Source organism: Giraffa tippelskirchi, chromosome 6, assembly GCF_054371585.1.
Source record: "Giraffa tippelskirchi isolate mGirTip1 chromosome 6, T2T-mGirTip1v1.2.pri, whole genome shotgun sequence".
NCBI classification, from domain to species: domain Eukaryota; kingdom Metazoa; phylum Chordata; class Mammalia; order Artiodactyla; family Giraffidae; genus Giraffa; species Giraffa tippelskirchi.
The window spans coordinates 27,253,573-27,278,189 of record NC_137280.1 but is presented as its reverse complement, the minus strand read 5'-3'; the positions used below and the strand labels follow the sequence as shown (position 1 = coordinate 27,278,189).

The following is a 24,617-nucleotide window of genomic DNA, read 5'->3' as shown; positions in this document are numbered from 1 at the left end:
ATTTTCAGAATTTGCAAATAAAAATGAAAGTGCTACTTAAAGCATTAAATAAAGCTTCCATGATAATAAATTCCCCAGATTCGTAACCAAAATGACTACAAATAAGTTTTGCTAAAACTATGGAGTTACAATGTAAATTCTCAATTTATGTATTTATATTAATACTCTTTTGCAGGTTTTTTTAAAGGTTCTGAATTTATGGCCTCATAAAAATCTCCCTAAAGCATAGACCTATTAAGAAATTAAGAAAAAAAAATGAGACAGAAACTATTTCACATGTTAAATCAGTAAATTCCTTAGAGGAAATAAAATTAAAAATGAATAATTTATAGTCTTTAAACTTGTATCCCAAATTATTAGTCTCAGTAGTACAGTCAAATTTTTCTGGACTCTATATAAATTTAATATACCTTAGTTGACTTTTCATATTTTTATAAAAGAATTTTATAATCATTTTTTATCTATCTCACCTTGAATATTACAGCAATTTATTGTAAACCACTACGTTTATGGCCATTTCCCTTGTGTAATTATTGCAGTAACTTAGTAGAACTTGTTTTGGTAGAATAATGTTAAAACCACAATTTTAATGTGATATAGTCTTAATTTTTCTACCAAAATCTTGTTATTTTTTTACATTTTAACACAAGTGTATATAATTACCTTTCTTGTTTTAAGTCACACTAAGATTTCCAATAGTATTAAAAATATTAAAATGCAACATATTGTTTTCATAAATATCATTCACTATCCTGTGTCATATTTAGACTTTTAAACATGTGTACTGAACTGCACTGTCTTGTTTATATAGGGCCATTCTCATATTACATGCATGCCTGGACCTGTAAGAAGATGGAATTATCCAATCCCAATTTGTTTGGGTGAGTTAAAAAACTATAAATTATTTATTAGGTATTTTAAAGATACACCTTGTATATGTTGTTTTTCAAACATAAAGTTTGCCTTTTGCAGGTTTTATGAAAATTATATTCCTAGATAAATGTTTCAATTTTTTTTTTTAATTTTAAAGTTTTACATATTTTGGTCCCAACTTAATTATCAATGTATGGCTTAAAACTACAAATTGACAAACAGTATTAGGTCTTCTGATTCCCAGAGAGTTTTCTCAGTATAATGTTGTAGAACTACTCATACTCATAGATCAGGAAAACAAGTAAATATTCTATTGCTTGCTCTTGAGTCAAAATAGATAAGAAAGCTCAAGTGTACCAAAGGGAGCATGACACCCCATGAGATGTATGATGTATCAAAAGAACACTTGAGACTTTGAAATTTGAGCCCAAATATTTACCCTAATTTAATGCAGCTTCCAGTTATTTCTATCCATCTTAATTTTTTTTTGCTTTTTTAAATTTCTGGTGTCTGTATGCCACCATTAGCATACTGGGCTCTGTAGAGTATGAAAAGAAAGTGTGAGTTATGATCTCCATCATTAAAGCATTTGTTTACCATTTAGAGTTGTAGAAATAAATGAAATGAAATAGGAGAGTGATTTAGTGTTTAATGTCATTGACTACCTGATGGAATTTAAGATGAGAATGGTGTTGACTGAAGTCATTGGGAAATACAGTCAGTCAATAAAATTTACAAAGGGTATTGGATGGCAGATGTAATTAATGAATGAAGGAGACTACCCTTTCTGAGTAGGAAAAAAACAAACGAATTGGTGTGACCTAAATACCTGACCAATGTACAGTGAACAAACCTGTAATATATTAGTTTCCTTGGGTTAGTGTAACAAAATGCTATAGACTAAATGTCTTAAACAACAGAAATTCATTTTGTCACATTTCTAGAAGCTAGAAGTTCAAGGTCAAGGTGGTAACAGCATTGTATTTTTGGAGCACTTCTTTCCTTGACTTGTAGATGATGATCTTTTCTCTACATCTTTACATGGCCTTTTCATTGTGAGGGAGCTCCCCGATAGTATACTAGTACTATTAGATTAGAGCTCCACCCTCATGGCTTTATTTAACTTTAACTATCTCCTTAAAAGAGATATCACTTATCTCCAAATGCAGTCACATTTGGAAGTTAGGGCCTTAACATATGAATATTGGGAGGACACAATTCAGTCTGTGATGCCTATGTGCCATACGCACAATTTTTGTTAGAGAGTACTGGAAATTAATGTTTGAGTAAATATGTCTTTTATTGACAAACAATATTAAAAGCATTCAGACTTTAGATTGGATGACAATTTTGGAAGGATTTATTTATTTAGGTATTATAAATAATTTATGCATATAATACCAATTACAAATTGCATATATATATATAGTAATCATTATAAAAATTTATATATGCAGAAAATGCCATTTATGTAAGTGTTATGAATATGGAGTGTGTATATATCCAATTAAGTATTAAAATTGAGACAATAAAGATAAAAATAATATATATATTTTGCTGATGTGAAAGCAGAGAGTTTTGGTCTTTTGTTCATTACTTCTCTTTACTGCCAAGAGCAGTTAGTATCTTAAGTATATATCCAATAAATATTGTTTAGTGAACAAATTAAAGTTTTGGGATTCTATAGTATGTATAGTTTTTATAATGTCCTTCTTGACATTCACTTAGAAACATTTTCTCCATCATAGCATGTTTCCAAATATTTTATTTTTTAAATGACTTTATAGCACATAGCATAGTCTAATTTGTATAGTTATTCTCTTGTTAGCTTAGTTTTTTGTCTTTTTGATATACGCTTATACACCTTTGGTTCATATTTACACATTTATACACATTTCTTTATAAGTGTTTTTCACATGCCTTCTTGCAGATATCTTACTGTTTACTTAGGATCTTACATGAGTAGATTAATTTTGTCATTACACAACTATTTAAAAATTCGATAAATATCATCAAATTGCTTTAGAAAGTTGTATCAATTTAAATATCACTCAGTTATGAAATGGTAATTTCCATTTTGCTGTATTGGTAGCTTCAGTTATTACTCTTAACAAATTGCTTAGTTTTTAGGTAAATATTGTGTTTTGATTAAATCTATATTCCATTGAATATTGTTAACAAGGGAAGTATTAGATGGATGTGATATTTCAATAAAATTAAACTAGAAATTTTAAATTATATAGGCCAAATTTGTTTGCAAGTGTATTAAATAATGATCACATTTTGATGTCCAGTGTATTTACATTTGAATTTCAGCTAAGGTGCAATAGCTTTGTATGGCAAGTATATTATTCTGTTTGCTTATCTGTTGTATGGAATAGTAATAGGCCCATTATGAGAACAAAATGAGGGAACACATTAAAGTATTTAACACCAAACATGAAATACACAGGGTATCCACAGTGGTATTATAGTGAAAAATATGCAACAACTTAAGGGTCCAGTAATGGGGAAAAGGGAGATGAACATTGTAATGGAATATTTAATAACATGAACAAAGTTTACAATATGTAGTCAAATATAAAAAGGCTTAAAGTGATTCTCAGTATGATCCTGTCTTCTTTATATATGTAGTGTATAAACACACATGCATGAAGGTATGCTTTTCTGCAGAGAAATAAAGAATTATAAAGGTAGACAGGTTATCTATGGGTAGTGGAATTCCAGAGCACTGTTATTTATTTTCTACTTAATTTTTATATTTTATAAATTTTGGACAGTAAACTTATACTATATTTGGCAAAATGTTAGAATTGATATCATGGCCATATTTTAAAGAGAAGCTGAAGGCAAGAGGCTGATTCAGAGAATGCCTTAAACCTGTAATCATCAGGTCTCAAGGTTGCAATCTCATGAACTGAAAAATAAACAGTCTGCCAGATATTGTGGTAGAAGGAAGGAAAAGTCACTTGAGACTTCTAGGTAATAGAGACAAATCTGAAGGAAAAATCAAAGATGATTTTATCTTGGAGGACTATGCTGTAGTTGTGTCCTTAAGAAAAAAGCGTATAATAGGACTCAAAAGAGTCTCCTATGAAACGGCTGGTGAAGCATAGCGTTGTCATTAATGCCTAGGTGTGTATGAGCTTGCGTCACTGAGAAAATAGGCAGGGGTGTGGAGCTGAAGGCAGATGCAGTGTTTGGATTCTTCTTGTTTTCATGGTTTGTTGCTATTTTTCTCTCTCTTTCACTATCTGTTCTTTTATTCTTTCCTTCTTCCTTCTCTGATTTTGAGATTTACACTCTAGAAATGTGGGCAATGCAGAGGACAGGATTTTGAGATCATTTCTAAAGAGATGAAAAGTAGCAGAATTAGAGGGACAGGGAATAGCTCAAACACTTGAGATTGTGAAGGCAAGAAAGCAAATGAGAGTCCTTGTGTTCTTTCACTTAAAATTCAGAATAAAGCAAAACAAATCTACAACTGCCTTCTTTCCAGGAACTTTAAAAGTACTTTTGATTGGCCAAAAGATTTTCTCTATAACTCCCAATTATTGGATTGTTTTATAAATATATGTGGATAATCAAATTTTAGTAAAATTAATTGGTGAACACTAATGGTTTATATATGTTGAAAACTGCTCTGGTTTAAAGATGGATGAGCTGAGATTTGAGAAGGATGGAAAATATACAGATGTATTACCCATTGATAATTACAACTTTTAAAAAAAGGTTGATATGCAGATTAACTACAAGGTTATATATATCCCCTTAGTAAAATCTGCTTGATACATAATTTATTCAGCTCACATAGCTAAAGATAGCTATCAAACTGGCTATTGATATCACATAGAACGTTGATAAACTTTATACTGAATTTGCCTTTATGATCTATAAGCTGAAGTTTGAATATATGTCTGTTGCTATTCATAATATTAAATGAATGAAGTTGCAGGTACTTGTACAGGTAACTTTCTAATCTGATGTGGAGTCATGAAACCTGATTCTTCAACCAACAACTGAGATGTGTATTTTAGTCCTGTGATGAAAGGATAAAAATGTACACTAAGAGGAAAGAATTAGCTTCTAGACTGCAGTTGTTCTATTATTACATGTTAAATAATTCTATATAATCATGTAAAAATTAAAACTGGTGATTATCTGTTCTTATAGTTTATGGTTAGCTCATCTATAATCAGTATAATAGGGACTCTAAAAAAAGTATAAATTTATCCCGAAATTCTCAAATATGGGGGCCTCTTTTTACTTATGTTATACTTCCCTATTTTTTGCCTAGATTATTTTAGGGTAAAGTGAGGCCATATCTTACAGTCTGTGAATCCCTTGCATATTATCAATAGAAACCAGTATTTTACTTAAAAACCTTTAGCCTGCTCACAAAAAGAGAAAACGAGGGAAAATCGGGAAATGAAACTCTCCTCAATACAATACTTAGAATAAGTGTTGCTGGCTTGATTTTATTCTAAATGTATCATCTTTTGAATGAATCAAAACATTTCTAGAAGTACTTTGGATCAGAAATGTACTGCTCACTATTGAAAAGGATCTGTGCTTCTTGTTTGATTGTATTCACTGCACATGAGCTACTCTTCTATGTGCAGTAATTGATTTAGCTTGTATTTACAGCTGAGGAAAGAAATACATTATCCTTTTATGTATTTTACAAAGTGCCTTCTCAATTGATTATATTTGAAAACTGGTATGTGGTGAATTAGATTGAAAATATTCAAATTTGTATCAGTTTTAACTCAGATACTTGATTCATACTTGGAATGATTTCAGTCTGTTTTTAATACAATGAAGTACTTTGGCTTAAGTGGGACCTCAATTCTCTTGCAGCTCAGTGTGGTGGTGCAATGTCAGATTTCAGTGGTGTGATCCTCAGCCCTGGGTTTCCTGGAAACTACCCCAGCAGTTTAGATTGCACGTGGACAATAAAGCTGCCCATAGGTTTTGGTATGTATATTAAAAACACATGAAAGAGTGTTTTTTATATTATTCATTCATCCTTTAAAAAATATCAAAGTCCAATAAGAACTTAATGAAATAGACACAAATTATAGTTTACTTTGGGATTACATGTGCTTCATTGGAGTTCTTGGATAATTGAAAGAATATGGGCATTTTAAATTTTATATGTCGTTGATAAATAGAAAAACCATGATATTTTCCAGACAGTATGTATGAATATAGCCTGAGTTAGATGTGTGTAGTAGTGATAAATGCAACATGATTTGCATGTATTTTGTTTTTGTAACACTCTTCTGCTTGTTGTAGCCAAGTAGTACATAGAAAAATTATTTTCTGGTAATCTATTGAATCTAATATTCATTGTAAATAAATAAGTTTTATGCATTTTAAAAGTAGTACAGTTTTTCTACTGTAAGATTTAAATACCCATGTTGATGTAATAATACCTTTCTAATTCTAATAATGTAATTCCCAGTGTTCATATATATAGCATTAAATATATATAGTACATTTAATAATAAATTATTTCCCTAACATATTCTCTTGCAGCTACTTCATATCCCACTAGTCTATGAACGCATAAATAGCAGTGTTCGACTGGGGATAGATTTATTCATTAGATCGCAGAAGAATAACATGTAGATACTCCTTGAAATACAAACCTAGTATATTTAGAGTTAGGATATTCTGTATCTCACTTATTGAGAGTGAAAGTGAAAGTCACTCAGTCGTGTCAGATTCTTTGTGACCCCATGGACTATATGAACCATGGAATTCTCCAGGCCAGAATACTGGAGTGGGTAGCCTTTCCCTTCTCCAGAAGACCTTCCCAACCCAGGGATTGAGCTCAGGTCTCCCGCATTGCAGGTGGATTCTTTACCAGCTGAGCCACAAGGGAAGCCCAAGAATGCTGGAGTGGGTAGCCTATCTATTCGCCAGCAGATCTTCCCAACCTAGGAATTGAACCAGGGTTTCCTGCATTGTAGGCAGATTCTTTACCAACTGAGCTATCAGAGAAACCTAACTCACTTATTAGATGCCTCATTTACCCAATGGTTTCCCAGGTCGTGGTGGTGGTAAGGAGACTGCCTGCCCGTACTGGAGATGTGAGAGGCTTGGGTTTGATCCCTGAGTTGGAAAGATCCCGTTGAGGAGGGCATGACAACCCACTCCAGTATTCTTGGCTGGAGAATCCCATGCACAGAGAAGTCTGGTGGGCTACGGTCCATAGAGTCGCAAAGAGTCAGATACAACTGAAGCAACTTACCTGCATGCATGCATTTACCCAAAAGCGTCAATAGCCTCAGAATAGTAATTCATTAAGAATGTTTTACATAAATTAATAGAAACTCATAGTTTTGGAATCTGATACTGAGTATGTACATATCATACTCCAGGTATTTTGCTAAGTGCTAGGGATAAATGCGTGGTAAAACAAACCATGCACCTTTTCCCAGTTGATTTACAGACATGATTAGGAGATGGATAGTCAAATATGCAATTGCAGTGAAGTAAATTAAAGAATACAGGATTATGCTTAGTAGAGACATCCAACTGAGTCCAGGAAATGCAAAAAAAAGGTTTGCCAGAGGAAATGATGCCTGAACTGTGGTTTTAAATATAAGTAAGCCCAAAAAAGAGAGTCAGGCTGTGAGGAACACAAAAGAAATTGTAGGTAAACAGAATGACATATGGAAAAATGCAGATAACAAAGCTAAAGAAATTCAACAAACTTGAGCACTATGTGACTGGTTTGAAGTTTGGGGAGAATAGAAGGTCACTGAGAGAAGAATGCTGGGGAAATTTCCAATGAAAATTATTTTGGCTCCAACATAGGAACACCATTTAATTTAAACTCATAGTCAAATTCTGTGCCTTTTGATTGAAAGTGAATAGATGAATAATAGATTTGAAACAGTATGGTTATTCTTATATCTTTTACTAGCTACTTAAGAGAGCTCATCCCATGTTGCTTATGGAGATAAGTGAATTATTTTAAAATAAGTTATTAGATATATTTTCAGTAGTGTAATATAATCTTCATCATAGTTCTTGTTAATACTTCCTTTATTTTAAAAATTAAGTTTATTAAAAATTAAAAAGTATATACATCTCTTTCTCTGTTTTAGAAATAAAAACAGGAGACTGTTTCTGATTTGATTACATTTAAGTTTTCACACTGTTTTCTTTGAGTTTTGGTTACCTCAGATATTGGTTCTAATGTATTTAAACAACTAATTTATGAAAATTAAAAGAAAATTAAATGCATGTAAAGTTAAAGAAATATTTTCTCATGTCTCAATTCAGTTCAGTTGCTCAGTTGTGTCCGACTCTTTGCGACCCCATGAATCGCAGCACGCTAGGCCTCCCTGTCCATCACCAACTCCCGGAGTTTACTCAAACTCCTGTCCATCGAGTCGGTGATGCCATCCAGCCATCTAATCCTATGGCATCCCCTTCTACGCCTGCCCCCAATCCTTCCCAGCATCAGGGTCTTTTCCAATGAGTCAACTCTTCGCATGAGGTAGCCAAAGTATTGGAGTTTCAGCTGCAACATCAGTCCTTCCACTGAACACCCAGGACTGATCTCCTTTAGGGTGGACTGGTTGGATCTCCTTGCAGTCCAAGGGATGCTCAAGAGTCTTCTCCAACACCACAGTTCAAAAGCATCAATTCTTCAGTGCTCAGCTGTCTTAACCTCCAACTCTCACATCCATACATGACCACTGGAAAAACCATAACCTTGACTAGACGGACCTTTGTTGACAAAGTAATGTCTCTGCTTTTTAATATGCTGTCTAGATTGGTCATAACTTTCCTTCCAAGGAGTAAGCGTCTTTTAATTTCATGGCTGCAGTCACCATCTGCAGTGATTTTGGAGCCCAAAAAAATAAAGTCAGCCACTGTTTCCACTATTTCCCCATCTATTTCCCATGAAGTGATGGGACCAGATGCCATGATCTTAGTTTTCTGAATGTTGAGCTTTAAGCCAACTTTTTCACTCTCCTCTTTTACTTTCATCAAGAGGCTTTATAGTTCCTCTTCACTTTCTGCCATAAGGGTGGTGTCATCTGCATATCTGAGGTTATTGATATTTCTCCCAGCAATCTTGTTTCCAGCTTGTGCTTCATCCAGCCCGGCGTTTCTCATGATGTACTCTGCATAGAAGTTAAATAAGCAGGGTGACAATACACAGCCTTGACGTACTCCTTTTCCTATTTGGAACTAGTCTGTTACTCCATGTCCAGTTCTAACTGTTGCTTCCTGACCGGCATACAGGTTTTTCAAGAGACAGGTCAGGTGGTCTGGTATTCCCATCTCTTTCAGAATTTTCCACAGTTTATTGTGGTCCACACAGGCAAAGGCTTTGGCGTAGAAATGGATGTTTTTCTGGTACTCTCTTGTTTTTTCGATGATCCAGCGGATATTGGCAATTTGATCTCTGGTTCCTCTGCCTTTTCTAAAACTAACTTGAACATCTGGAAGTTCACGGTTCACGTATTGCTGAAGCCTGGCTTGGAGAATTTTAAGCATTACTTTACTAGCGTGTGAGATGAGTGCAACTGTGCGGTAGTTTGAGCATTCTTTGGCATTGCCTTTGCTTGGGATTGGAATGAAAACTGACCTTTTCCTGCCCTGTGGCCACTACTGAGTTTTCCAAATTTGCTGGCATATTGAGTGCAGTACTTTCACAGCATCATCTTTGAGGATTTGAAATAGCTCAACTGGAATTCCATCACCTCCACTAGCTTTGTTTGTAGTGATGCTTTCTAAGGCCCACTTGACTACTTCACATTCCAGGATATCTGGCTCTAGGTAAGTGATCACACCATCATGATTATCTGGGTCCTGAAGATCTTGTCTTGTCATGAAGATTCTCATGTCTATGCAGTTGTTATTGATAAAATAATGTCTGAAAAGATTACTCTGGGGAAATTTTTAGAAAAATATGCACTTTTTCTAACTTCACAGATTAAGATAATCATGTTCAAACTTCTAAGAATATTTTCTGTTTATCCAGTAATGTATTTAATATTTTAAAGCATATTTTCAGTATTTCCCAAATTTATTTGTTCACAGAATTCTTTTTCCATGTATCCGAGGATTTGCATGTAACTATTTCCAGGAACAAAATATGACTTGACTTGAAAACCTCACTAGTTATTAAGAGCAACAGCTCAAGAGCCAGAATATCTGAGTTGTAATTTCAGCTCTTTTAGGATATTGTGTATGCCTAGCATAATGTTGAGCTTCCCTGTGCCTCAGTTTCCTCATTCTCACGAGTAACCACGAGCATGGAATGTTATCAGATAAAAAGCTTAAAATAGTGCCTTGCAAAAGGAAAACACAAAAAATGTCAGTTATTATTACTAACAAGTTGAAGAATGGTAGTTGTGAAAACAAAACATAAAATTCAATAAAAATTAAATATTAATTGAATATTAATTGAATTAGGGGAACATACCTCTTTAAGTTCAGCAAATCAATGGACATGAGTTTGAGCAAACTCTGGAAGATGGTGAAGAACAGGGAAACCTGTCACACTGCCATCCATGGGATCACAGAGAGTCCGACATGACTGAGTGACTGAACAACAACAACCTCAATGAGACTTTTATTTTTTCCACCCCAAAGACATTTCACTATCCCATATTTTAGTTATGTTTCTAAAGAAATTATTTTGTAATATAGCAAATAACAATGACCCCTAGATTTTATCACAAATATTATACAACATTTGGCATTATCTTCTGACAAGAAAATACTAAAACAGCATACTGAAAGTTACATGCCTCAAAATGATATTTTGGAGAAGTTGATTTATCCCCTGTATGTGACTAATTTCTAACATAGTCGTGAAATCTGATTATGTTAATATATAAAACTTTGCAATCGTATTTTGCCCTCATATTGGCCTTTTACAAAATAAAAATTATTGAGTGGCTTTTCATCTTTAAGAGTTGATTGATCCAATTTTAAATGGTATTAAAGAGCAAGAAAGCTACTTTCTTGATTAGTTTTGCTATGGTGACATTGTAGTAAAATGAGATTTTCACATGTGACAAATTGTAGGCATTTGAGAGCAGTATTTATTACTTTGAACTATAGCAAAGCTAATTATTCTGAGCAGACAGCAAACCCATGGCCTAGATCTTGACAGTATGCCTCTCAACCTAAATGGAAATATATCTTAAGAGCATTAATGTGAATGTGTGTGTTTGTGTATATGCATGCACTTAATTTGGTAAAAAATAAATAAATAAAGTAGCATAATGTTTGTTTTCCTTCCTTAGGTGTCCATCTGCAGTTTGTCAATTTTTCTACAGAAACCATACACGATTATTTGGAAGTAAGAAGTGGATCCTCAGAAACTAGTACTGTCATTGGCCGACTTAGTGGTCCGCAAATACCGTCTTCCCTGTTTAGCACAACCCATGAAACCAGCTTGTATTTTCACAGTGACTATTCACAAAACAAACAAGGGTTCCACATTGTATACCAAGGTGAGTGGAATAATGCAAAATGAGAGCTTAATTAGCCTCCAGACAGGTATTAGCAATCTAACTCTTTAAGTATTTTCTATGTTGTGTTTTAGAAAGAAAAAAGGAGCCTAACCAAGGCAAGCTTCAGTTAGGAAGAGTTTAAAATAATGCAATTTTCAGGCAACCAAATGTGGGGAAATAGTGTCTTTTTGAGGCCTTACAAATTCTAACCATGAAAAAGTATATAATTCATTTTAATACACAATCAAATAAAACCAGTCAAGGCCAGGCATCAGACAGGGCATGGGGAAATGTAAGATTTAGTCTTTGCTTTTATATCAAAATGAGTATATTGAAAAAATATTTTGTGGTGCTCATCTACTATATGTAAAGTTATTCTTTATTACTTTATAATGAAAGAATAACATAACATTCATTGATATCATTCTACTGCTTTGAGAATATGAAATAAATAAATACTTTGTCAATCATGTTATATTAGGTCTATTTCCAATATAAATCTGCTGCATGACCTTGAGCATGAATTTCATCTCTTTAGAATATAAAGCTTAGAGTCTGGAAGATCTAGGCTTAAATGTGGATTCTCTATGTTCAGTCTTAAGTGATGTAAGGCATAAGTTCATTTTTTCATTTTCATGACAGAGTTAGTAAGAGTACCTCTCAGATAAGTTGTTTTGAACTTTGTGATGAAATGATTGTAAAATGTTTACCATGTTGTATATCATTAGTAATTATTTAGTGTAGTTTTTGTCTTGCTGTTTTATGTTTGTTTTTGCTTTTTACTGTCATTTCAGATCCTAAAAGTCTGAGATTTAAAAGTAAATGCTTAAAGTTATGATATTTATTCAAACGATGCAGTTCCAATGATTGTAATATTCAATCAAAAATAACAAACTTTAAATTACATCTCTGCTTAATTATTAAAGGATTTAATGATCATGTTATTTTTTAAAACTTTAATTTAAGTTTTTCCTGAGTTCTAGTTGATTCACAAGTAGGTGATACTTTTGGACATGAGCTCCACCAGAGCAGGGATCTTTGTGTTGTTCATCGATGTGTCTCAAGTGCCTAGAAGAGGAAGAGCACAATAAATATTTGCTGAATATAAGTATATACCAAAAAGGAGAATTTCAATAAACTGTGGAAAATTCTGAAAGACATGGGAATACAGGACCACATGACCCGCCTCGTTTTATTTTGGGGGGCTCCAAACTCACTGCGATGGTGACTGCAGCCATGAAATTAAAGACGCTTACTCCTTGGAAGAAAAGTTATGACCAACCTAGACAGCATAGTAAAAAGCAGAGATATTGCTTGGCAAACGAAGGTCCGTCTAGTCAAGACTATGGTTTTTCCAGTAATCATGTATGGATGTGAAGTTGGACTATAAAGAAAGCTTAGCACCGAAGAATGGATGCTTTTGAACTGTGGTGTTGGAGAAGACTCTTGAGAGTCCTTTGGACTGCAAGGAGATCCAACCAGTCCATCCTAAAGGAGATCAGTCCTGAATGTTCATTGGAAGGACTGATGTTGAAGCTGAAACTCCAATACTTTGGCCACCTGATACGAAGAGCTGAATCATTTGAAAAGACCTTGATGCTGGAAAGATTGAAGGCAGGAGGAGAAGGGGATGACAGAGGATGAGACGGTTGGATGACATCACCAACTCAATGGACATGAGTTTGGGTAAACTTCAGGAGATGGTGATGGACAGCGAGGCCAGGCATGCTGCAGTCCGTGGGTTTGCAGAGTCAGACGTGACTGAGCGACTGAACTGAACTGAAAATAGACATTGTAACATCCAACTGCACATGGGTCTCAGTGATTACAGTTTAGCTTAGGCTTGCATCCATAATTTAATATACATAACATATCATCATGTACATAAAACAGAAAATCATTGCTTTCACATTTCTGTACAAAATTTACTGTATTCCTGAGGAAATTAATTTCAGAAACATCTGGGAAACTGATTGAGTTTCTTCTTTGCATCTAGAAGACTCAGAGGTATATTTGTGGTTCTTCTCTAACAAGTGTATAGGGCCTTATGCTAAGCACTTTGCTATTCACCTTGAACTTGACTTCATCTTCTTCCCATGCCCTCACTTACCTTTGGCATCTCAGAGCAATATTCTTGTTTGAATGCGAAAAAAACAGAATCTGAACTTTTTTTTACCGCATTTTTCAGTCAATGTGTCCTTAAAAAAAAAAAATCATTGTTTTCCCAATAAAATAAAAAAGATATAGCATTTGTTACTTTTATTTATACAATATTAATATTATTCACATGAGCCATCATGTATAGCAATGATCACTAGATATTATTTGTGAATTATGTTAAATTTAAAAACTATCTCTTCTTTTACTGAATTTATATTTTTGAGCTAATGACATTTTTTGAAAAGTTAATACAGATTCACAGAATCAATGTTATTTTTATATCAGTTTGTGATGAGACTTTCAAAACATTCTGAATATTGGAAGAATGAATTGTATATAATTATTGATAATTATACTCTTCTACTAAAGGACTTGGTTCCACATTAGTGCTATTACTGGCAGCATTTGGGGTTTGTTAAGTCCTGTATTAAATATGATATTAGGATGAGAACTTTCTCCTGATCATTTAAAATGTATTTCCTATACATCCTTATTAAACTAAAATGCATAGAAAGGTGAAATAAATTATCACAGGATCATGCAGTCATCTATGAGTTTTTTCCTATTTAAGATTATTCAGCCAACTAAAGCTATCATAGACAACATTTCACAAAACATCTGAAAAAGGTCAGTTTTCATTCCAATCCCAAAGAAAGGCAATGCCAAAGAATGCTCAAACTACGACACAATTGCAGTCATCTCACACACTAGTAAAGTAATGCTCAAAATTCTCCAAGCCAGGCTTCAGCAATACGTGAACTGTGAACTTCCAGATGTTCAAGCTGGTTTTAGAAAAAGGCAGAGGAGCCATAGATCAAATTGCCAACATCCGCTGGATCATGGAGAAAGCAAGAGAGTTCCAGAAAAACATCTATTTCTGCTTTATTGAATACGCCAAAGCCTTTGCCTGTGTGGGTCACAATAAACTGGGAAATTCTGAAAGAGATGGGAATACCAGACCACCTGACCTGCCTCTTGAGAAACCTGTATGCAGGTCAAGAAACAACAGTTAGAACTGGACTTGGAATAACAGACTGGTTCCAAATAGGAAAAGGAGTATGTCAAGGCTATATTTTGTCACCCTGCTTATTTAACTTATATGCAGAGGACATCATGAGAAATGCTAGGCTGGATGAAGCACAAGCTGGAATCAAGATTGCTTGGAGAAATATCAATAACCTCAGATATGCAGATGACACCACCCTTATGGCAGAAAGTGAAGAAGAACTAAAGAGCCTCTTGATGAAAGTGAAAGAGAGTGAAAACGTTGGCTTAAAGCTCAACATTCAGAAAACTAAGATCATGGCATCTGGTCCCATCACTTCATGACAAATAGATGGGGAAACAGTGGGAACAGTGGCTGACTTTATTTTGAGGGGTTCCAAAATTACTGCAGATGGTGACTGCAGTCATGAAATTAAAAGACGCTTACTCCTTGGAAGGAAAGTTATGACCAACCTAGACAGCATATTAAAAAGCAGAGATATTGCTTTGCCAGCAAAGGTCCATCTATTCAAGACTATGGTTTTTCCAGTAATCATGTATGGATGTGAGAGTTGGAATATAAAGAAAGTTGAGCGCCAAAGAATGGATGCCTTTGAACTGTGGTGTTGGAGAAGACTCTTGAGAGTCCCTTGGACTGCAAGGAGATTCAACCAGTCCATCCTAAAGGAGATCAGTCCTGGGTGTTCATTGGAAGGACTGACGTTGAAGCTGAAACTCCAATACTTTGGCCACCTGATGCAAAGAACTGACTCATTTGAAAAAACCCTGATGCTGGGTAAGATTGAGGGCAGGAGGAGAAGGGGACGACAGAGGATGAGATGGTTGGATGGCATCACTGACTCAATGGACATGGGTTTGGGTGGGCTCTGGGAGTTGGTGATGGACAGGGAGGCCTGGCATGCTGCAGTTCATGGGGTCCCAAAGAGCCGGACATGACTGAGCAACTGAACTGGAACTGGAACAAAACATCTAAGTCAAATCACTGTACAGTACACCTTAAATTCATGCAGTGATATATATAAATTATATTTTAATAAAACTGAGAAAAATTATCTTTTACATGTGATTGAAATTGAAAGGATTTTTTAATAGAATAATATATCTTAATTACTAATAATCAAATGATATACATTTACCCTAAATTGAAATGACTTTTTGGATTTGATATATTTTGCTTATGGAATATTAATTCAAATGAAAAAGACAATATAAGCACTTAACATCTTTAAAGGGCTGCTCATTAATTCTGAAAACTTTAGAGTATTAAAGTTTAAAATATTAGAGTAATATCTTAGTTAACAACTTAGGGTACCTTATTCAACCTTAAATCTAAATTTCTGATTTGGGAAATTTAGAATTTAATGGGCTGAATGTTAATTTTCTCAAATTTTTGTTACATAGGCGTGTCCTTTTTTTTTGAAATATCAATGATGGGTCAACTTATTCTCAGCTAATTTGAAAAGAAGAAAGTGTGTTCACGCACACACTTATACACACGCACACACAGATGTAGATGGGGACAGGGTTAGGGAAAGAAAGAGAGAATGATGAAGATGTATCAGAGTTAACCACTGGGAAACCTGGCTGATGGCATAGTTCTTACTGTTGCAACCTTTGTGTAACTTTGGAATTACTGAAAAATAAAAAACTTTTTAAAAAAGAAATTTAATGATCAGTAGCAAAATAGTCTCTACTGGTAATTTAAATTTTACTAATTATAATATGGTTTTGAATTTCTTAAAAATAAAGTCTCAAATATTAGTATTATATGAGTATATATACTGTTTATAGGTTCAAAATTTTTTCAGCAGTGTTTATTAAGCACCTAATATGTAAAAGGGAGTAAGCAAAGCTTTTAGGATACAGTGATAAAAGCAAGAACTTTGCTCTCATGTAGAATGTAGAACAACATTAGTATGAACAAATAAAATAGTTGCCCTTCAATGCCAAGAATATTATGATGACTGAAGTACAAAATTTGTATTAGAAGGAAATTGTTTCCTAGTACTTTATATTGCTAAATAACTTCTTTAGAAAAACTTGATAGAGTGTGATTTATTTCTTTTAAATTCAGAAGGACTCAGAATTAGGTTTACACATATATTTATTTTATTTTATATACATGTGACGTAACAAGAAAGCAATTGCATTCTAGGTAAAGGGATCAGAGTTTGTTTGATTAAAATTGTGGCTTTAAGGGTAATTTATATTTTCATTAAAACTTTAAGTAGATTTCATCAGTGAGTGAATAAACAATGCATTGTAATAAATTATGCTAAAATTTTAATATGAAAATTATAGATATAAGAAATGTACAGTCATTAACATCACTTGCTATAAACCTAAATTACGATTTCTAACCAACTGCAAGCAGCACTACATCTATTTTGCAGATTGCAAATAGTACCCACTTGTGGTCTTTCATAATTCAAAAAGGAAAAATTTCTTTTTTTTACATTTTCCAGCCTATCAGTTGCAAAGCTGTCCTGATCCACGCCCATTTCGAAATGGTTTTGTAATCGGCAATGATTTTACTGTGGGTCAAACCATTTCATTTGAATGTTTTCCTGGATATACACTGATTGGAAATTCAGCCCTCACTTGCCTTCATGGAGTGAGTCGTAACTGGAATCATCCACTTCCAAGGTGTGAAGGTATGCTTCTGACTTGAAGCTATCTTTTAGGTGATATAATCTGTGTTCAATAATTTTTGTTTTGGTACTCTTTTTCTGTTTTTTTGGTTTCCTCTTCAAATGTCATGCTAAATAAAGAGTCTTCCTTTCAGTTGAAGAATTATAGTTAGCACAAAGACCTTCAAACTCCATAATAAAGAACGAATTTTGTCATTCTTGAGTCAGGAGTCCTAACCTTCTCTATTGGATGGCGAAGTAAAGTTGGTTAACACTTTACAGCTTCTCCTATGTGATGTCTATGTGAGTGCATGTGTGTTTGTTTAGTAATCATTCTTTTATAAACCAGTAGCCCAGATACTGCTACTGAATTTGGGCTCGTTTCTTCTAAAATAGATAAATAAAAATGCCTTGAACCTCAATTGCACTCATCTCACACGCTAGTAGAGACTTCCCTGGTGGCTCAGAGGATAAAGTGTCTGCCAACAATGTGGGAGACCCGGCTTCAATACCTGGGAGGAAGATCTCCTGGAGAAGGAAATGGCAACCCACTCCAGTATTATTCTTGCCTGGAAATTCCCATGGACAGAGGAGCTCGGTAGGCTACAGTCACATGCTAGTAAAGTAATGCTTAAAATTCTCCAAGCCAGGCTTCAGCAATACGTGAACCATGAACTTCCAGATGTTCAAGCTGATTTTAGAAAAGGCAAAGGACCGGAGATCAAATTGCCAATATCCTATGAATCATCGAAAAAGCGAGAGTGTACCAGAAAAACATCATTTTCTGCTTTATTGACTATGCCAAAGCCTTTGCCTGTGTGGATCACAATAAACTGTGGAAAATCCTGAAAGAGAAGGAAATACCAGACCACCTGACCTGCCTCTTGAGAAACCTGTATGCCGGTCAGGAAGCAACAGTTAGAACTGGACATGGAACAACAGACTGTTTCCAAATTGAAAAAGGAGTACATCAAGGCTGTATATTGTCACCCTGCTTATTTAACTTGTATGCAGAGTACATCATGAGAAATGCTGGGCTGGATGAAGCACAAGCTGGAATCAAGATTGTTGGGAGAAATATCAATAACCTCAGATATGCAGATGACACCACCCTTATGGCAGAAAATGAAGAACTAAAGTGCCTCTTGATGAAAGTGAAAGTGGAGACTGAAAAAGTTGGCTTAAAGCTCAACATTCAGAAAACTAAGATCATGGCATCCAATCCCATCACTTCATGGCAGATAGTTGGGAAAACAGTGGAAACAGTGTCAGACTTTTTTTTTCTGTGCTCCAAAATCACTGCAGATGGTGACTGCAGCCATGAAATTAAAAGACGCTTACTCCTTGGAAGGAAAGTTATGACCAACCTAGACAGCATATTAAAAAGCAGAGATATTGCTTTGCCAGCAAAGGTCCATCTATTCAAGACTATGGTTTTTCCAGTAATCATGTATGGATGTGAGAGTTGGAATATAAAGAAAGTTGAGCGCCAAAGAATGGATGCCTTTGAACTGTGGTGTTGGAGAAGACTCTTGAGAGTCCCTTGGACTGCAAGGAGATTCAACCAGTCCATCCTAAAGGAGATCAGTCCTGGGTGTTCATTGGAAGGACTGATGTTGAAGCTGAAACTCCAATACTTTGGCCACCTGATGCGAAGAGTTGACTCATTGGAAAAGACCCTGATGCTGGGAAAGATTGAGGGCAGGAGGAGAAGGGGACAACAGAGGATGAGATGGCTGGATGGCATCATCGACTCAATGGACATGGGTTTGGGTGGACTCAGGAAGTTGGTGATGGACAGGGAGGCATGGGGTGCTGCGGTTCATGAGGTCGCAAAGAGTCAGACACGACTGAGCGACTGAACTGAACTGAACTGAACCTCTTATAAGTCCTTATATTTATATATGATATAAGACAAAAGTTGAACAGTATATATATGGATAAAGTATTTGAGAAAAGAGAATACAATGTAATTTACTAATCTAGTGATAGTGAAAAACTATGTGGAATACCTCATGCTGAAAAATAAATAATCATTCACTCTGTTTGGTTTGTGATTTCCAGCTTCATTTTACATACCTTAACTGAGGTAGAAACATAACACAGATGTCTTTTATACTGTCTAAGTGGTATGAAATGTTTGCAATTTTTTTGTAATTAATTTACTATGATTTTACTTAAACATATTGTATCTTTTCTGTAGCTCTTTGTGGAGGGAATATAACTGCAATGAATGGTACCATTTACTCTCCTGGGTATCCAGATGAATATCCAAACTTTCAAGACTGTTTTTGGCTTGTAAAAGTACCCCCTGGGAATGGAATCTACATCAACTTTACTGTCCTACAAACAGAACCAATCTATGATTTTATCACTGTATGGTAAGCCAAGACCTCTGTTATTGATTGATTTAACTGTATATAACAGTGAAATTGGATAGGAGTAAAAATATATCCTGGTCCTCTGTACAGATTGCCATCTGATGCTTGACCTTGTATGAATAACTGAAGGTGACAGTGTGTTTTGCAGGATAAGACAAATAAGAAAGATTTTAGTTTGTTTGCCAATTAAATAGCTAAACACATAGAACAAAAACTTTTATGGGTGGAAAAAGATCAAATTTGTTATTAAAATAATGTGCAAAACCTGGGAATTAAATTGGAGTAAGTGTAAGGTAAGAAAGTTCTCTATTTCAAAACTAGTGAAATTTAAAACGCTATATTACAATAAGTTGCTTAATACAGCTACTGAATTTCTATCATAATAATTCATCATATTATTTTGTATTATTATTATCCTGTTAATTGAAATATCTCTAAACTATAAAGAAAATATATGAATTAATTTTTTAACATTTGTTAATTGAATTACTGTATGACTTCTAAAATTCTTTCTAAATTTAACAGTCTGTGATTCTCAAGATTATTTTGAAGAAAATAAAAGGAGGGCAAACCTCTAGCATTTGGGATGATCTGGGTATGACCAGGAAGCCAAGGCAACTTAATTAATTACAGCTAACATGGGTGCATTTCATTTAGGTGAAAATGTGATCTATTTCTCACTTTACATTTTAAGTATTTTATCACGCAAATAAACATATACCAATATGATTTGGCACTTGCTGATTATTTCATCTACTGCATCTTTATATCTCATATGTAATACTTTCATTAAGCTTTGTGTGAAACTTTCCCAAAACATCAATCTCACTCTCCCTTCCCCCTCCCTGCCCTGTGTCTCCCCTGTAGGGATGGACCAGACCAAAACTCACCACAGATTGGACAGTTCAGTGGCAACACTGCTTTGGAATCAGTCTACAGCACTTCAAATCAGATTCTAATCAAATTCCACAGTGATTTCACAACGAGTGGCTTTTTTGTGCTCAGTTATCACGGTTGGTATCATCTAGGAATTTGTTTGATCTGGCAATGTTTGAAATTGTCATGGAAAAATTGAGTATAATATATATTTAGCCAGTGATTGAAAAGGTATTAAAATTTGACTTTTTTTTTTTATCACTTCAAATACTTTTACTTGCAAACAATTACCTCTTCTAAGCATTTAGGGACATTAAAATGTGAGCAAATGGAAATAAAAAATAAATCAGTCAGTAATTATCCCAGTAGAAAATAATCATTTCTTGCAAAGAAATCCGTAAAAGAGAACCAGCTGTTCATATTTTATTACATGTAATTTTGAAGCATCAATAGATTTTTTTTTCAATACAAAATGTTTAATCTATTCAACCTGCTGTGTGAGTCTTTCTAAAATTAGCATCCAATAGCTTTATGCTTTGGATCATATCACTCATTCATTTATACTCTCTTGTTTCACAACTTTATCTATTCTAGAATCTTACAGTTTTAAATGACTATTCCAGATCATTAACTTCATAGCTTTTATTCCTGTGAAATAATTTATGAAGAATTGCAACATCAGTTCTTTGTATAGAATTATTCTGGGTTCTCTCTTCATAATATTCACTTTTTTAAAAGAGCATTCTAATGGTTTCAGAGGTTTTTAAATTTATTTTTATGTTAAATTTTGTTACATTATATATATGAAAAATAATTGCTTTTATATTTAGTGAAATGTGAAACTATTGTGACTATATTCTTTCATCTGTTATGACCATAGTTTCGTAAACTCATTCTGTTTCATATGACTTTGTCAGACCAGTTCCATGATCATTTCACAAGATCAAGATGCTACTAAATTAAATTTGCAATAATTATATTAGAATTTCCAAGGTGAACTTGTACCTTGTATGTTACATTAACAAATAGCTTAATGTTTTCTTCTTTTTCTAACACAAAGTAAGAAAATCTTTGGTAGTCAAAGATTATATTATGTGAAAAATATGGTAAGTCATATATGGTTATGAACAAAAACAAAGTACTTTCAGTACAGAAATATAAAGAAAACAGACCAGAAAATATTTGATTTCCTTAACTTCAACACTTATCAATCAGTAGATAATGCCCAATTTGTGCTTCTGTAGTGGCCGGAGCTGCACGTGTACTCCAGCATAGCGAATTAGAAAACGGGGAGTTCAGTTAGAAAATTATGAATTAGGCTGTTTACTTTTTTAATAACTCATTAGCCTTTTTCATTAACTCATTAGCCTTTTTCAGTAAATTGGTCACTGATGCTAGCAGTATGTAGGTACAGTCTAAAGCAACAACAAATAGCTTTAATACTTTGAAAGATAATTGTATTTTGAGAACCAAAAGCTAAGTGATTTCTAAGTTCAAAAGATGAATTCATTGCTGAAATGTATTCTGTACATTTTCTCTCTTTATGATTCCATACATAAGTATTTATTACTCTGCATCTTGCCTGAACAAGTGAATAAAGAAAGGACAGTTCATTCAGTTCAGTTCGGTGGCTCAGCTATGTCCAACTCTTTGCGACCCATGGACTGCAGCATGCCAGGATACTTTGTCCATCACCAACTCCCAGAGCTTTCTTACTCATTTCCATCAAGTTGGTGATGCCTTCCAACTATCTCATCCTGTTGTCCCCTTCTCCTCCTGCCTTCAATCTTTCCCAGCATCAGGGACTTTTCTAATGACTCAGCTCTCAGCATCATGTGACCAAAGTGTTGGAGTGTCACTTCCAGCATCAGTCCTTCCAACAAATATTCAGGGCTGATTTCCTTTAGGATTGACTGATTTGATCTCCTTTGGGTCCAAAGGGCCCTCAAGAGTCTTCTCCAACATCATAGTTCAGAAGCATGAATTATTCAGCACTCAGCTTTCTTTATAGTCCAACTCTCACATCCATACATAACTACTGGAAAAACCATAACTTTGAATATATGGACCTTTCTCAGCAAATAAAGCTTCTGCTTCTTAATATGCTGTCTAGGTTTGTCATAGCTTTTCTTGCAAGGAACAAGCATCATATAATTTCATGGCTGCAGTCACCATCTGCAGTGATTTGGGAGCCCAAGAAAATAAAGTTTGTCACTGTTTCCATTGTTTCCCCCATCTATTTTGCCATGAAGTGATGGGATCAGAAAATCTGCACTCAAAATGTCAGCAAATTTGGAAAACTCAGCAGTGGCCACAGGACTGGAAAAGGTCACTTTTCACTCCAATCACGAAGAAAGGCAGTGTCAAAGAAATTTCAAACTACCGCACAATTGCACTCATCTCACATTCTAGCATATAATGCTGAAAATTCTCCAAACAAGGCTTCAACAGTATATGAACCGAGAACTTCCAGATGTTCAAGCTGGATTTAGAAAAGGCAGAGGACCAAAGATGAAATTACCAGCATCCATTGGATCATAGAAAAAGCAGGAGAATTCCAGAAAAACGTCTGCTTCATTGACTACGCCAAAGCTTTTGATTGTGTGGATCACAGCAAACTATGGAAAATACTTAAAGAGACCATACCAGACCATCTTACCTACTTCCTGGGAAATCTGTATGTAGGTCAAGAACCAACAGTTAGAATAGGACATGGAACAACAGACTGGTTCCAAATAGGGAAAGGAGTATGTCAAGGCTGTACATTGTCAACCTGCTTATTTAACTTATATGCATAACACATCATGCAAAATGCCAGGCTGGATGAAGCACAAACTGAAATCAAGATTGCCGAGAGAAATATCAGTAACCTCAGATATGCAGATAACACCACCCTTATGGCAGAAAGCAAAGAGGAACTAAAGAGTCTCTTGATGAAAGTGAAAGAAGAGAGTGAAAAAAGCTGGCTTAAAACTCAACATTCAAAAAAAAGGAAGATCATGGCATCCGGTTGCATCACTTCATGGCAAATAGATGGGAAAACAATGGAGACAGTGACAGACTTTATTTTCTTGGATTCCAAAATCACTGCAGATGGTGACTGCAGCCATGATTAAAAGATGCTTGCTCCATGGAAGAAAAGCTATGACCAACCTAGACAGCATATGAAGAAGCAGAGACATTACTTTGCTGACAAAAGTCCATGTAGGCAAAGCTATGGTTTTTCCAGTAGTCATGTATGGATGGGAGAGTTGGACCATAAAGAAAGCTGTACACCAAAGAATTGATTCTTTTGAACTATGGTGTTGGAGAAGACTCTTAAGAGTCCCTTGGACTGCAAGGAGATCCAGCCAGTCCATCCTAAAGAAAATCAGTCCTGAATATTCACTGGAAAGACTGATGGTGAAGCTGATGCTCCAATACTTTGGCCACCTGAGGCAAAGAGCTGACTCATTAGAAAAGACCCTGATGCTGGGAAAGGATGAAGGCAGGAGGAGAAGGGGTAGACAGGGGATGAGATGATTGGATGGCATCACTGACTCGATGGACTTGAGTTTGAGCATGCTTTGGGAGTTGGTGATGTACAGGGAATCCTGGTGTGCTGCCATTCATGGGGTCACAAAAACCCAACTGAGTGACTGAACTGAACTGAACTGAACTGAACTGATGGGACCAGATGTCATGATCTTTGTTTTTTGAATGTTGAGTTTTAAGCCACTTTTTCACTCTGTTCTTTCAGCTTCATCAAGAGGCTTTTTCATATCCCTTTGCTTTCTACCATAAGGGTGATGTCATCTACAAATATCAGAGAAGATAATTGCACCCCACTCCAGTACTCTTGCCTGGAAAATTCCATGGATGGAGGAGCCTGGTAGGCTGCAGTCCATGGGGTCGCGAAGAGTCGAACACGACTGAGCGACTTCACTTTCACTTTTCACTTTCATGCATTGGAGAAGGAAATGGCAACCCACTCCAGTGTTCTTGCCTGGAGAATTCCAGGGACGGGGGAGCCTGATGGGCTGCTGTCTATGGGGTTGCACAGAGTCAGATACAAGTGAAGCGACTTAGCAGCAGCAGCAGCAGCATCTGCATATATGACATTATTGATATTTCTCCCAGCAATCTTCATTCCAGTTTGTGCTTCATCCAGCCCAGTATTCACATGATACACTCTGCATGAAGTGAAGTGAAGTGAA

At 35.0% G+C, this 24,617-nt stretch overlaps 1 protein-coding gene across 4 annotated transcripts in view; it reads left to right on the top strand.

Moving 5' to 3' along the window:
- The window catches only part of CSMD3 (CUB and Sushi multiple domains 3), a 1,311,921-nt gene that overhangs the window by 1,164,709 nt on the left and 122,595 nt on the right, over nt 1–24,617 (top strand). For all 4 annotated transcript variants that reach the window (XM_081504393.1, XM_081504396.1, XM_081504395.1 and 1 more), the window contains 6 exons: nt 812–881; nt 5,734–5,850; nt 11,160–11,369; nt 17,000–17,188; nt 19,368–19,545; nt 20,413–20,558. In XM_081504393.1, coding sequence (XP_081360519.1) covers nt 812–881; nt 5,734–5,850; nt 11,160–11,369; nt 17,000–17,188; nt 19,368–19,545; nt 20,413–20,558 — 910 coding nt within the window. The remainder of the gene's footprint in view (nt 1–811; nt 882–5,733; nt 5,851–11,159; nt 11,370–16,999; nt 17,189–19,367; nt 19,546–20,412; nt 20,559–24,617) is intronic.